The sequence below is a fragment of the Scleropages formosus genome, chromosome 5 (assembly GCF_900964775.1).
Source record: "Scleropages formosus chromosome 5, fSclFor1.1, whole genome shotgun sequence".
In the NCBI taxonomy this organism is placed as follows: Eukaryota; Metazoa; Chordata; class Actinopteri; order Osteoglossiformes; family Osteoglossidae; genus Scleropages; species Scleropages formosus.
This window is the reverse complement of record NC_041810.1, coordinates 36026228-36040574: the sequence shown is the minus strand read 5'-3', so window position 1 is coordinate 36040574 and position 14347 is coordinate 36026228. Positions and strand designations below refer to the sequence as shown.

The window sequence follows — 14347 nt, the reverse complement described above, 5'->3', positions numbered from 1 at the left end:
GTACATCTCAGAGAAAAAAAAAAATACACAGTGCATTCGATCAACAGATGGAGAAATTTGCACCTGCTAAGTGAATAAATGTAAATGTAAATTTGGATGCAGACATGTGGTTCCAGAGTACAGTTGATTTATCACATACCACCATATGAACCAGTATACATCACATGAGTAATTGCATAAAGGTTTACATCATAGATATCTGTGAGTCACATAAAGTTCCCAAGAACACCTCCATCATCCTATAAAGCACTTAAACATTATGCTGTTAGAGATACTGGGTAATATTAAAAACAAATGTCTGACACTAGATAATCTTCATTTGATCACAAGATTAAGATTTTTTTTCTTGCTTAAACAGAATATGGAATAGCCAAGTTAGAGTCCAGCCCTCAACCTAACTGAAATACTGTATTATGACCAGTAGAAAGCAGAGCTGTTCACACAAAGAATCCCAGAAATATCAATACACTGAAATGATTTTGGAAGGAAGAATGGTCTTTAACTCCTCCTAACCATGGGAAAAGTCTGGTCAGAGTCTACAGGAAATGTTTGGCAGACATTAATGCTTCTAGTGGAGGTTCTACCAGTAACTAAATGTCCTGGACTGTGAATGTACAGTATTGAGAAGCAGTTGTATCATTGTGTGTTACTGGTTTCAACAGATTGTGTTTGCTTATTTTTATGAGACCATTGACATTTGTAGAAATTCAGGTAATTGCAAAGGGTTCACAGCTGCCTTTGTACCAACTTTTTCCAGCATCCAGTATTAGCAGCAAGATGAGGCTTTCAGCCATTATTATGCCAACGCATAGCGAACAAGTAGAAGGCCTGGTATTTAAAATACATACTAAACATTTACTGAAAAGCGTGACGCAAATGTGTTGTTAAAACAAAATCTGATCTTTCATTCCTAAAAAGTCTCTAAAGAGTTTAATATTTTCAAGATATTGTTCCATTTATGAGGGGATACATTTACACCTGTCAAGACAGAACTCAAAGTAGTATACAGCGAACACCAAGAACCCTCGCCCCTCAAAGTTTTCATAATCCATTCGGAAGTCTGAGAGGAAGCTAAGAATAGCTTTCGACAACTGAAGGAAGCCAATGCACATCCCCACCAGCCTCGACAAGGGAAGAAACTCTACTATTGTTCAGTAGTACTTGGATACATGGACTTCCAAGTATTGCCCTGTATGCGGTTCCCTCGGGGGTGCTACAGTACTCTTAGTAACGTGGCCATACATGGTTTTACTCTAATCCAAGATCTGTTTTGTGAACATGGGGATATTTTGCTTACATTACAGAGAAAGGAATGACAGGTTTCAGCTCTTTTATTATTATAGTACTACTATTAATATTATTTTCATCATCATCATCATTTCATGAGCAGAAGGTGTGAAGCTAGCCTTGGCCACTGGCTAACAGAACAATACAGGGCAGTACAGTACAGGTATAGTACAGTAAAGTGGGGTTAGGGAGAAGTGGGGGTGTCCACCCGGGTCACGTGACATGCCGCGCTTCCGGTCAGGCATTTCGAGCAGAGCAGTGCAGAGAACCAGAGAGCAGAGTTACTGAGGCAGTAGGTCTCACCAGTCCCACACTGGGGAAGTGGCACAAATCCAGTGAAACTGTAACTAGGACGTAGATAAGTGTGGAATAAATCATGCGTTTTGTTCCCGCCATGTCGAGAGTGAAGCGGGGCACTACGGCTCCTCTTCTCTTCTCCTTCACTACTGGAAGTTGAGTTGGGAAAGGAAAGCTGAGGGGATGATAATGATTCTGCTGATTATATGTCTTACACACACACACACACAGACTTTGAATAGGCTACTCGCACACTCACTGGATTCACCATCGCTTGTCTTATCCGGAGGGGAAGCTGAGCGGCAGGCCCACCGCCCCGCCCGGCTCTCCGCTACCATCTCTTTTCTGTGCAATAATATAATTTGTTTCCTGTACTTTGGTGTTGTTGAGTGGTGGTGGGCACATTTCTGACAAGCGCTCCTTCACTCTCGCAAACCGCGCTGTTTCGGGTTTCGCTTCCTCGACACGCACTGACTGAGTTCAACTCACAACAACTGCTGTCTGAGTGTGTGTGAGAGATGTACTAGTCAACTCTTTCCCCACACAGACAGAGCTCCCTCCCTCCCTTGATTTCTTGATCCTTTGCCTGCCTGGTCCTCGCTACTACTAGCGCCGCGGAGCCGGGCGCTGTTCGTCTACTATTTATTTCATTTATTTAACTATTTCACGAGGGGACTGCCCACAGTGTTCGCCCTCACATCTCACAAGGGCACAGGAAAACTCAATGACGGGAAATTAATGTTAACATTTACCCATGTCAATAGGCTTTCGCAGAGCTCGACTCGATCCACAGCTTCCAAGTGACTCATTGCAGACGGGCGGCTCCGGAGCACGCGCGGCCCCTTCCGGCACGAGACGAGATCCTTCGCTTCGGTCGGCAACACCGGACGGGACGGACAGCCCGCCTGTTCCGTACGTACAGGAAACCCCGGCGACGTTGCGCTTCAGCGAGTATTTCAGTTCGCCGGTTGGTGTCACACCTTTCCTACAGTCCCTACGTCAATTAAAAACAAAAAACTATTGCCACAAACCACTGTACTAAACTGTTCCAGACAGAAAGATACACAGTGTGTGACGTTATATCCCTCCCTTGTTGTCCAATATATTGGGGTCCTATGGCTGCCACCGAGCACATTCCGGACGACCTCGGCCTGTTTCGGAGCCGATAAAAAACTTTGTAAATGAAGGTACACTTCATTCGAATATATTGTTTATTAATTAAACTTGTATCATTACTTACTCGTTTGGCTTTCATGGCCACGTTCAATATTTTGCAGGCAGTAGCGAAGACACGCGCTATTGGGGTCCTACGTAGAGGGATAGTTCTTTGCTGTGAATGCGGAAGGAGCGACATGGTGTAGCTTCATGGTTAGCTGAAGACTACATGTATTTTTTCTTGCCATATCCGTTTTGCTTTCTTAGACCTAAAAGTTTTAAATGTGTTCATTCTAATTTTATAGATTTTTTAAAAATTACATCTAATTATATAGTATATGTTTAGGCGAATTATGCCGCTAGCTGCTTGGCTAACTGGAAGACGGGGGTGACTCGTAAGATAACGCTTACTTCTCTCTCCAAAAAAGATATGTTATTACTGATACTATTAGGAACTGCTATTTAATAGGTAGACTCAGGTGTCTTTGTGGTAGACCTCATTTTAACGGACTGTTAGTGACACTAGTAGAGACAGTTGCGTGCAATGATGCACCAGTCATATTCACCCCAAAAATGGCATGGCATGCCATCTTGGCCTCATAGATTACAAAATAGAAGCGAAGTTTTTAAAAGCCGTGCGGTGCGCTTCCTTCATCTCCCTGCAGCTCTTTCCTTGCGCTCACTGGCGGCACGTGCACTGACATGTTGTGTTTCACTCACTCTCTGTCACTGGACATGTGCAGCCTTGCAGGTGATGACTGAGCGGAATGGACGAGAAGCAGTGGGTTGTGAACTCCATGAAAGATGAGGACTCGCTCATAGAAGGGATCAGTAACTCAGTCCTTGTGGTGGTCGTCTTGAGCATCACTTTCCTCGTGGCCCTTTTAACCCTCCTATGCAGGTGAAGCCTTCAGCGTGTTGCCGTGCTCTTCGACACAGTGTGGTGCAGCTCCCGCACATATCGGTTTCATGCTCTAAATTGGTTTTTCCTCGCTAAAGCCTTGTTCGTTCAACATTTGGACTTCTGCTCATATGTGAGGCTTAATTGTCCGGTAGAATGGAAACCTGCACACTCCCTGGACCTAAAGGAGCTGAGACTGAGAGTCGTTGAATACATTATAATTGACTTGCATCTGGAACACCAGCTGAGCTGACATACTATCCACATAAGGACTTAAATGAAGAGCTCCCAAGTGAAACCTTAGAAAGTATATACAGTATTGTGAGCCTCAGTGGTGAGGGAGCATCATCCCTCCTCTCGTCTCTCTCCAGGTTTTCATTTCCAGTCTTAAGTATTTGCTCATTTTCAACTTTTAATAGATTTATATATATACACACACACACACACACACACACATACACACACACTGCGCCACCGCACCCCCTTATATATGGTACATAAATAATTTAGTATATTAAGCTAAAATTGAGTGTAAATGTGATTAGGATTAGTTGTTCTGAACCACACACACACACACACACATTTTCTGAACCGCTTGTCCCATACGGGGTCGCGGGGAACCGGAACCTAACCCAGCAACTCAGGGCGTAAGGCCGGAGGGGGAAGGGGACACACCCAGGACGGGATGCCAGTCCGTCGCAAGGCACCCCAAGCGGGACTCGAACCCCAGACCCACCGGAGAGCAGGACCCAGTCCAACCCACTGCGCCCCCCTTCTGTTCAGAACAAAAAAATAAATATTTCTTAATGCTACAAAGGAACTGAACGGGTGATGAGTTTTTAGGGTCGATAGTGTGACTAATGCGCTGAGATAAAATGAAAAACAATTAAGTGCACCCTTCCACCACCTTATGAAGGTTACGCATTCCCGAAAAACCCTTTATAGGGTGAGCTCTCATAACTCGAAGATGTAAATGCCCTGTAGTTTCAGTGGTAGTTTTTATGTGCTTCCTGGTTAACATTAGGTATCATAACATAAAACAGCAAAGCAGTTTCCCTTTCATTACTCCATAATACTACATGCTTAATAACCTGTGCTCCTTCAGCTCTTTCATATCTATTACAAACTGTACCCACAAACAAGTTCCCCTTGCCCCAGTGGCTTTGTCTGGTGTACACATAGGTGAATGATGGCAGGAATTTTAGTGCACTTTATTTATCACTGTAAGTCACCTTGGATCATCTTGTATCAGCTAAATACTAATTAATAATAATTTTTAGTTCCTTCCATCCAATTTGAATAACCACTTATCCTGAGAAGGGTAGCAGTGACTTGGAGCCTATCCCAAAAGCATTGGCTACAAGGCTGGGATACCAATTCATTGCAGGGTATCCACACACACACACACACACACACACACGCACAAAACGGGCAACTTAGAGTTACAGAGCCACCTGAACTGCTTGTATTTGGACTGTGGGAGGAAACCCTTGCAGACATGGGGAGAACATGCAAACTCCATACAGGCAGAGCGGGGATTAAACTAATGTTCTCTTGCACCACCAAGGCACTGTGAGGCAGCAACACTACTCTCTGTATCACCATTCCTCCCATTCATTCTTCGTTGCTTTGGAAAACGATGTCTGCTCAATGAATAAATGTAAATATCTTGCACCGCTTAACATTCAAAAGGCACACAAAATCCAAATTTGGTTTTTGTAAATGCAAAAAAAATGCCTCAAACTGAAATGGGTCTGTTCAACTCCTTTCAAAGCTGAATTCTCTACATTCAAACGGGTGTTTCTCAGCTTGTGACCGTACAATGTAAATGCAAAAATATCAACATTAATTAAATGTTCAGTAATAATTTACTGCACATAATGACTCGGAAATAATCAAATATAAGAACTGTTTTACAGAAACACATCACTACATAAAGGGGTTTACCTTAAGTACCAATACACATTATACCAGTAGTATGACTTAAAATAAAATCTTTATATGATGCAAAACTATGTATAAATAAAACATCTGTGTCTATATTTTATTTTTTTAGAAACGAACAAAACATCCACCCCGAGAACCAAGAACATGTGCAAGCTGTCCGTCAACATCTTCAGTCAGAGCAGGTGCAATGCGCTTTGATCTTTTTATCAATTTTAACAAGTCAAATTCCTCTTGAACTGTGATCTGGAAATATTTGTCTGGGAGCAGTTTTCACATAAAAGTTTACCACGGTGCTTCTGAGATGTTTGATATTGTAAATGTTTATGTGGCATGTACTGGAAGACCTGCTAAAACTCTGTTCCACCATTTGTTTTACCATTTCCTCCAGGATACACCTCCAGAACCCAGACAGCAGTTCTACTCAGACATGTGGTGTCCTATCTGCTTACAACAGGCCTCAATGCCGGTGGAGACAAATTGTGGTCACCTTTTCTGTGGTTAGTGCAAGGTTTAACTAAGGTGGTACAAGTGCTGCAGTTACTTCATTGAAGAAGAAATGCACTGGACAGAGGCTCAATGAATTTTAATTGTGTGAAATGGTGTCATGTCTAATCAGCCAGTTTCTTCTTTTAATTTACTTGTGTCTGACTGTCATCCATGTCTTTGGGTATGTGCAAACATGAAAACTCATTTTTGATCCACTGAGCAATTACTTAAACCAGCAGGTAAGTACAGGCTTCCCTCTCATAACGAACAAAATTTCTTACCTGCAAAATCTGCTGGTAAGGTGATTTCTCGTAAAAATAACTTGTAAATACCAATAATTTAAATTTGGAAAATGAAATAATTTTGTTCTAAGGCACACAAGGTTCATCCTCTTTTTTCACAAAACTAAGTCTAGAATATCAGAACTATTGTGGACACCTTTAAATCCTGTTTTAAGATTCACGTGTTTTAAGTCACTTACACATTACATGTTCGCCTGCTCCCTTTTTCCCTCTCATCATCTGTCTTGTTTTCTCTTTTTATATTGTTTTTGTTTTGTTCTGTTTCGTTATTCTTGGGTGGCACAGTGGCGCAGTGGGTGACTCTCAGCTCCTGGGTGTGGATGTGGGTTTGAATCCGGCTCTGTATGTGCAGAGTTCGCATGTGCTTCCCGTGTTCACGTGGGTCCCCTCTGGGTGCTCCGATTTCCACCTACAGGCCAAAGACACGTGTTTCAGGTGAACTGGTGACTTTAAATTGCCCATCATGTATGTATACTTTGAGAGAATAAGTGTGTGTGATTGGCCTGCAGTGGATGGGATCCCAGGATGTACTCTGCCTTATGCACCATGTATTCAGGATAGGTTCTGGGCTACTGTGGACCTACATGTAAAAGTAGTTTTTAGTAATGCATGAATTGATTCTATTGTTAGTGTAATAATTTTTTAAAAGCTGCTTACAAACATGCAATGTAAAATAAAGACTATTGGAAAACTAATGAGAACAAAATGAGGCAGATCTCATAATGTAATTACTGTAATCGTTCACAAAACTTGTCACCCCTGATTGGCAAGGCTTTCCTTTGCCCTGCCCTACAGCATCTTTTAGGACCTTCTTTATTTCTTTAGAGTTCATTACTATGATAGATGATGGTTTTACACTATGACAAATAGTTAGATTTCCGAGAAACACTTCCGAGCAGGAACACTACTGTGACACAGCCAAGGGACAGTAGCACTCTTTGTGGTACTCCTGGCACCAAGGCTCATATTTTCTAATAGAAATTTCTGTTCTTATAAGATGTTTCACATCAGTTTGATTTCACAGCTTGTTATGTGACTTTTGGGTTAACAATTACATACGTTCATATGAACAAGTTCTTGTTGTGTGAGGGAAGACTGTATTTGCAATAACTGGTTGAAAACACCATATGCAAAGAGAATAAATGGAAAATAATGTAGAAATACTGAGGACATATTCTGTTGTGAATTTCTGTATTTATACGGTCACGATTTCTTAATATTTAAAAAGTATGTCAGAATGTAGCAATTACTTCTTTATTTTGCAGTTCTATGTAAATTTTATGTAGTAGTTTTATTTTAAATAATTGTAACAGTGTTAGTCAGTTGATAATGTTAGAAAGGTAGAGGGTTCTTTCCTAATACCAAGATAATAATTGCCTATCTTGGCCCATTCAAGTACACGTCATTCAGTAATGTTTTTTTAATTACAGAAATATACTTTTTTTTAATCATAATGTTTAACTGTTTTCACTGGTATTTGTGAACCACTTTGTAGAATCACTGCTAGGCTTGCACCACTAATGTGACCTTTTTCTTATAACTATTTGTCCTGTATTTCTGGTAGACTGGTGCTACTGGTGCAGTTTGTAACTGTACTTTCTTTTGTCCTCAAGGTTCCTGCATTGTTGCATATTGGCGGTATGGGTCGTGGCTTGGTGCAATTAATTGCCCCATCTGTAGACAACTGGTGAGATTTCTATTTTAATGGAAATTTATTTAGCAGACTTATGTGCATTATATCTAAAATGTAAAGCACATGCAGAAATGCTTTGAATTCTGAAATGTACTGCGTGTGTTGTATTTACAAAAAGTTTTACAGATGTAGATGTTACAATATTTTCTTTAAAGGTAACTGCAATTTAACTGATGGTTGTTCCATATTTGGATACAGGTCACACTGCTGTTCCCGCTTTTCTATGAGAATAACCAGTTAAATCAAGTTCTGGAGGGGCAGTCAGAGCCTGCACAGATCCTGCAGGATGTCCATGATTATAACCGTAGATTCTCAGGCCAGCCCAGATCTGTAAGTCAATGAGACATCCTGACATCTGCTTCCAGATAGTGCATCAATGGTATGCTACTCCTGAAGTCTAATATTGCATCTCTTCTTATGTTGTTCATAGTTGATGGACCGCCTGCGGGATGTCCCTACTCTGCTGCGCCATGCCTTCAGAGAGATGTTTTCTGTTGGTGGGCTTTTTTGGATGTTTCGCGTCCGTATTCTCCTGTGCTTGGTGGGAGCAGTGACATACCTGGCCTCACCACTGGACTTCATCCCAGAGGCACTCTTTGGACTGTTGGGTTTCATGGATGATCTGTTTGTTATTCTACTGCTTTTCATTTACATATCCATAATGTACCGGGAGGTAGTGACTCAAAGACTGGTAGGCTGATGGGGCTGCGAGGGTAGTGTTCCTCACACACAGTTACAACTGGATTTGTACGTGAAGCTGTGTACAGTATTAGAATGACCATACAGATGATTTACTTTATCCCCCAAATCTCTGTGATATGGAACAATTTTACTCATACAAAGTTGTTTGCATATGTACATGCTGGTCTCATAAAAAGTAAAACATTTGAGTGCATATTTCTCCTTTCTTGCGTTATTTAAATTGGTTTTAAAAGATTTTTAGGTTTATTAAACTGTTTTAAAGTCAAAAATATATCTTTAAAACAGTATGGAAATACACGTATGCATTTGCATTAATAGCTACCTGTTTCCCAGAGTTCTAATAACCACCTTAAAATCTGTAGCAGAAATTTAGAAGAACATGACATTTACAAAATATTTTAAACTACAAAAGCCACCAACTTGCCCGATGGAAAGAAGCCATTTTCCAGATTTTTGAAAACCATATTTACAGTGTTTCCCTTCCATTAACTTGTTTGGGACACAGTTATAGCAGTCTGCTATAATGATATGCCTTGTTTATGAGATGTGCATTTTGCTCTTAAATGGAATGTCCAGCTTCAGACAGGGCTAAATTGCTCTGCTTTTTGTAAACCACATATACAAATAATTTCTAACAGCATACCTTGTCCCTGTTCTGCTGTTCTATTTTATTTTTTGTTTTTTTTTGTTTTTTTTGCCTAATGCAGCGGTGTACAATTGACTGAAATTTCATAATCTGGAGCTATTGCACTTTTAGTTGTTTTATGGTAGGTAGTGAAAATGTGATCTGATGAAAAAGAAGAAATACCCTTCTAATATGTTTACTTACTTATTTTTGTTCCTCTTTACCTATATTACATCAATGTCAACTTCTGAGTTTACAAAGAAAAACACACACACAGTCTGAACTGCTTGTCCCATACAGGGTCGTGGGGAACCGGAGCCTAACCCGGCAACACAGGGCGCAGTGCTGGAGGGGACACACCTAGGTCGAGATGTCAGTCTGTCACAAGGCACCCCAAGCAGGACTTGAACCTCAAACCCACCAGAGAACAGGACCCAGCCAAACCCGCTGCTCCACCACACCTCTCGACATATATGCTGAAAATTTATACTATTCTGTTGCATTTGAGGACACAGGAGAAGACATTCACCAGCTGCCAGAATTGTATATGTATCTACAAAGATGTGCAGAAGTGAGATTGTCACAGGTGAAGAAGTTGTGAGGGATGGCTTCTCTTGGGGGGGGGGGGGTGAGTGAGTTAGTTGGTTGGTCCCTCCCTTCCTTCTACTGCAGAAATTGATGCCAGGGATTAAAAAAGGGATGATTAGCAACAGGTCTGTGTACTTTGTTCTCCTTTTGTCCAACCACACCCCCCAAAATCAAATGACTAAGTGGTTCCTGGTTAGATGGAATTCTCTGTGGGTAGGGGTAAGTCTGACTGACTGAATCATCTGTAAAGGTTTTGGTTGTTTGGCAGGCGAATTGAACAGTAGATTAGATAACATAAATATATTTGTCCACATCTTTTATGTCATTTAAAATTCTCAGCTCCTCTCAATAACATGATTTCCAGGCTGGGTTTGGTTGATATCTGCAGAAAATTGCACCCTGACATCGAGGATTAAACCCCCATAAATTGAATTCTGGACTAGATAATGTTTTTCATCACTAATAACTTTATTCATGCTGTTTAGATCCTGGCAGACCGGCCTCACTGTGCTCTCAGACTATGGACTTCAGAAGCTGATATTCAAAGGATATTACCCAAAACTAAACAATGGAGACTGAATTTCACCTTTTTGGATGACGAACCTTTCTGTCGGAAGATTCAAGAAAATATAGAGCTGTATTGGAGCTACTGTCTCATTCGCTACTGTATAGGATGGTGCTAAAGCTACACTACAGGGTCTAATAATTTCCAAAGCCTCCCAAGAGAAAAACTATGAGAGAAGGAACATAAAAAATTACAAGTTAATCACCTAGAGCTAAAACATAAACAATCACCAATCCAGGAGAAGAGGAACCAACTAATTATGGCAAAGGCTGGATACCAGCTGGTTTACACAAATTATATTAAAATTCTGCTCTCTATGAAACATCTTTACTATAAACCAGGCAATAAACTAATTGTCTTCTGGCCTGTCAGCTAAAATTACAACAGAATTTGTTGTAAGGTTGATTAAGGCCATATGTACACCAGGTCCAGTAATGTATGACCCAGTGACAAATAATACCTTTATAGAATATGTCCCTTTACTTCTTTTAGGGGTAAGGCTCAAAGGAAAAAATACAATCATAATTAGCAAGTGTATCACTGCCTAGTGTCTCAGACAAGGACCTTTCTTTCCTAAACTCACCAAGTATTAAGGAAGAGATCTGGGACACAATTCAATCAATACCTTCTGGTAAAGCACCAGAGCCCAATGGCTTTGCCCTTGAATTCTATAACAAATTCTGGCCCAAATTATGCCCTTTACTAATGCCATCAGTCCCAACAGTACTAAAGGCGATATCCTATAATAGTAGACTTTCGGATTATAAAATCAACTCTAAATCTCTGGCTATGAAACCCCTTTTAATTCCATTTGGTGCTTTCCCTTTACACTGGTAAACTCTGGTTTTAGATTCCTAGGAATTTTTGTTACTCCTGATCTCAGTCACATTCTTGACACCAAATTCTCATCAATAATTAAGGAAATTAAAGAAGACTTGGCAACTTGGACCTCTTATTTCAGTATTTGGTAGAGTTAATGTCCGGATGATTGTATTACCTCAGTTGTTATACCTATTACAAAATGTCAAGTGGCTTCATTGTTGTCATTTCAACCATATACAGCTGGTACAGTATACAGTGAAACAAAGCAACGTAATTGTCAAACACTTTATAAAAAACACCTTGATCTCTACATTTAGCTGAAATAATAAAATGCCCAGAATTAGGCTTTCCAAACTTTGTCAACCAAAAGACAAGGGTGGTGCTTCTGTAGGATATAAGATTTTACTAATGGGCTGCACAAATTAAATAACTAATTGATTCCAGGCTAGAACAGACTGTCGGTTGGTATTCAGTGTGCTTCATCCTCCCCAAGACTATTAAAATCTCTGGCACTCATTCAGAAATTTCATAAGATCCTATTTTTCATCCAAAAATTTTGTAATACTTTTCTAACACTCTCCTAGCAACACTCTTCTAGTTTAAAGAAATGATAATAGACATCTGGGGATCCGGAATGGTCTATCATTACAGTCTCCTGTTTCTCTTAACCCAGATCTCCCCTACAACTTGTGCTAAATTGGGATCCAGAAATGGTTATCTAAAGGGGTGTTGAATATGTTATGTTTGCAGATCAATCTCTGGTGAGCTTCAAGAAATAATTTCAACCTACCCAATACAGACTTTTATAAATATCTACAACTCTATAGTTCCGTCACAGAATCTATATCACTCCAGTGCACCTTCACAGGATATTCATCTCAGCTGTGCTTCAAATACATAGCCTCTCCAGGCATTTTGATACATCTGTTCTGGGAATGTGATAAGATGCAAGCTTACTGGACTGGGGTACACACAACCATCCAAGAAACTTCTAACAAAAAATTTGATTTCTCCCCAAATTTCTCCCACAACTGTGGGGTCTCATCAGCAACAATGATGAAACATCATACAGAGAGGATGTACACCAACTGGCTGTGTGGTGCAGGAACAACGCCTCCTCCTAAATGGCCAAGGTGAGCATTGCAGGAAGAAAGATGATCACTAGGAGGCAGGTCAGGCTGTCTCCCCTGGGGAAGCAGGTCAAGACTGCACTCCCAGAGGAATTGCCCACCTGTAAGAACTCCTGAGAAGTTGAACAACAGGATGGAGGAGTCATTCCCCGAAGGAACTTCAACACCGGTTGGAGGAGAACTGGAGGTGGAGGAGGTGAAGGCAGTGGCGACAATGATGACAGCCTCACCTGCAGAAGAGGCAGCCAGGCCTGACAAGAGGACCTCTGCTGTCTCAGATAAGGTCATTTTCATGAAGGTTGATGGAGGTGGAGAGCTTGAAGCCCCACCCACCAGATTCTTTCGTATAATGAAAATTTGGTGGAGAAGCTTGGATGTGCCAGAGATATTTTCCGACTGGGCCACTTTTATCAGGGTTGTGGTCTTCGAAGTGTTGAGCCCGGCTGCTGGCAGTGTTGTCTGCTTATATTAAAATGAACCCCAGCGGTTCATGGATGTGACCATCCTCAGTGAAAATGATTTTCAGAGGATGATAGAGACCTGCTGGACAGAAAGCAAAAGAGGTTTGACACAGTATAAAGTAGACCAGCTGAGGCAGACTGACAGGAGGATGATAACAGTTTATATTTTCAACCCTTTCATTTTTGCGGAGGCCATTCAGGGGTTCCTGAAGGGTCATGTCAACTTTCTGCCGGGTCAGCTGGATATTCATGACGAGTTTGGAATTTGCAGCACATGCAGGCAATTTCAATTTCACCAACATCCAAATCCAGCGGTTCCAGATGGACTTTACCATGCCCCAGCTTATTTAAGTGTAGGGTGATAATGGTGACTGTCACGCCACCCTTGACGCAACAAGTAGCACCTGCAGCGGATCGGGGACAGGCGCATAAAAGGGAGGCACAGAACAGCCACAGATGCAGAACCTTGTTCAGTGTTGTTACTCACTCACGTATCTTGCCTCTGCTTTCCTGATTCCTTGTACACTTCCTCATCCTCGTTTCCCTGTGTCCTCTCCTGTATCTCCACAACTTCCTGGCTTACCATGACTTCTTGCCTGTTTCCTGGATTACGCCTCTCGGATTCTCCCTTCGGATTTTGTTCGCACATCGGTGAGCCCTTGCCTGTTTATTCAACCATGTCTTCTGGATCATCACTTGAGAAACCTTCCTGTGCTCCGCGCTTGGGTCCGGCGCTTCCACCCCGGGGGAACACTGTGACAGTGACTTTTTCCATCAGTAGCCCTCCTTCTGCGGGATTTGCCAGGGACATGGTCATACTGGTGATGAGTGTAAAAAGATGACATGCCAAAACTGCCTGGAGACTGGCCATTTTGCCAGGGACTGTAAGGGTCCCTGCTGCTACAATGTGTGTGGCAGCAAGGAACATCTTACCCCCCCTAGCCCAGAGTATAGGTTTTCCTTTGCAAATGTTCTGTTGGGTAGTGGGGTGTCTGTGGAGGAGGGTCTATGAGTGCTCATTCTCAATGAAGAGGGAAGGAGGATGGAAACTGAGCTGGCACCAGAGGCGGGGGTGGAAGAAATCCCTGCCAGGGCCAAAGAACCCCAGGCCACCAGCTCTGCCCCTGCACAGATTCAGAAGACAAAAAAAGGAGGATTCCACCCCAAGAACCAGCTTGCATCATTTCCTTTTAACCTATGCTTTTTTTAAAGAAGTTCACTTCTGGGATCAATGGAACACAGTCCTCCTTTCCAGGAAAAAAGGAAGATCCTTCTGGAACATAGGTGGCATCTGCTACATGGGAGTAGGGATCATTTTTGGGAACCATGCTTTTGAAGATGTAAATACAGTAACAGAGTCAAGGCAAGGTCTTGGGAGTGAATGTC

At 41.7% G+C, this 14347-nt stretch overlaps 2 protein-coding genes across 4 annotated transcripts in view; one reads left to right on the top strand and one right to left on the bottom strand.

The window, feature by feature from the left end:
• Positions 1-2694, bottom strand: part of hook3 (hook microtubule-tethering protein 3) — a 43518-nt gene extending 40824 nt beyond the window's left edge. For all 3 annotated transcript variants that reach the window (XM_018750657.2, XM_018750659.2, XM_018750658.2), the window contains exon 1: positions 2337-2694. In XM_018750657.2, coding sequence (XP_018606173.1) covers positions 2337-2393 — 57 coding nt within the window. In that variant the 5' untranslated portion in view covers positions 2394-2694. The remainder of the gene's footprint in view (positions 1-2336) is intronic.
• A 200-nt stretch (positions 2695-2894) lies between these two features.
• On the top strand, positions 2895-8980 carry rnf170 (ring finger protein 170). The gene is made up of 7 exons (XM_018750652.2): positions 2895-2952; positions 3483-3640; positions 5697-5769; positions 5976-6084; positions 7989-8062; positions 8267-8398; positions 8499-8980. The coding sequence occupies exons 2-7, from the start codon at positions 3507-3509 to the stop codon at positions 8766-8768; spliced, it is 792 nt and encodes a 263-aa protein (XP_018606168.1). The 5' UTR covers positions 2895-2952; positions 3483-3506; the 3' UTR covers positions 8769-8980.
• The last annotated feature ends 5367 nt before the right edge of the window (positions 8981-14347 follow it).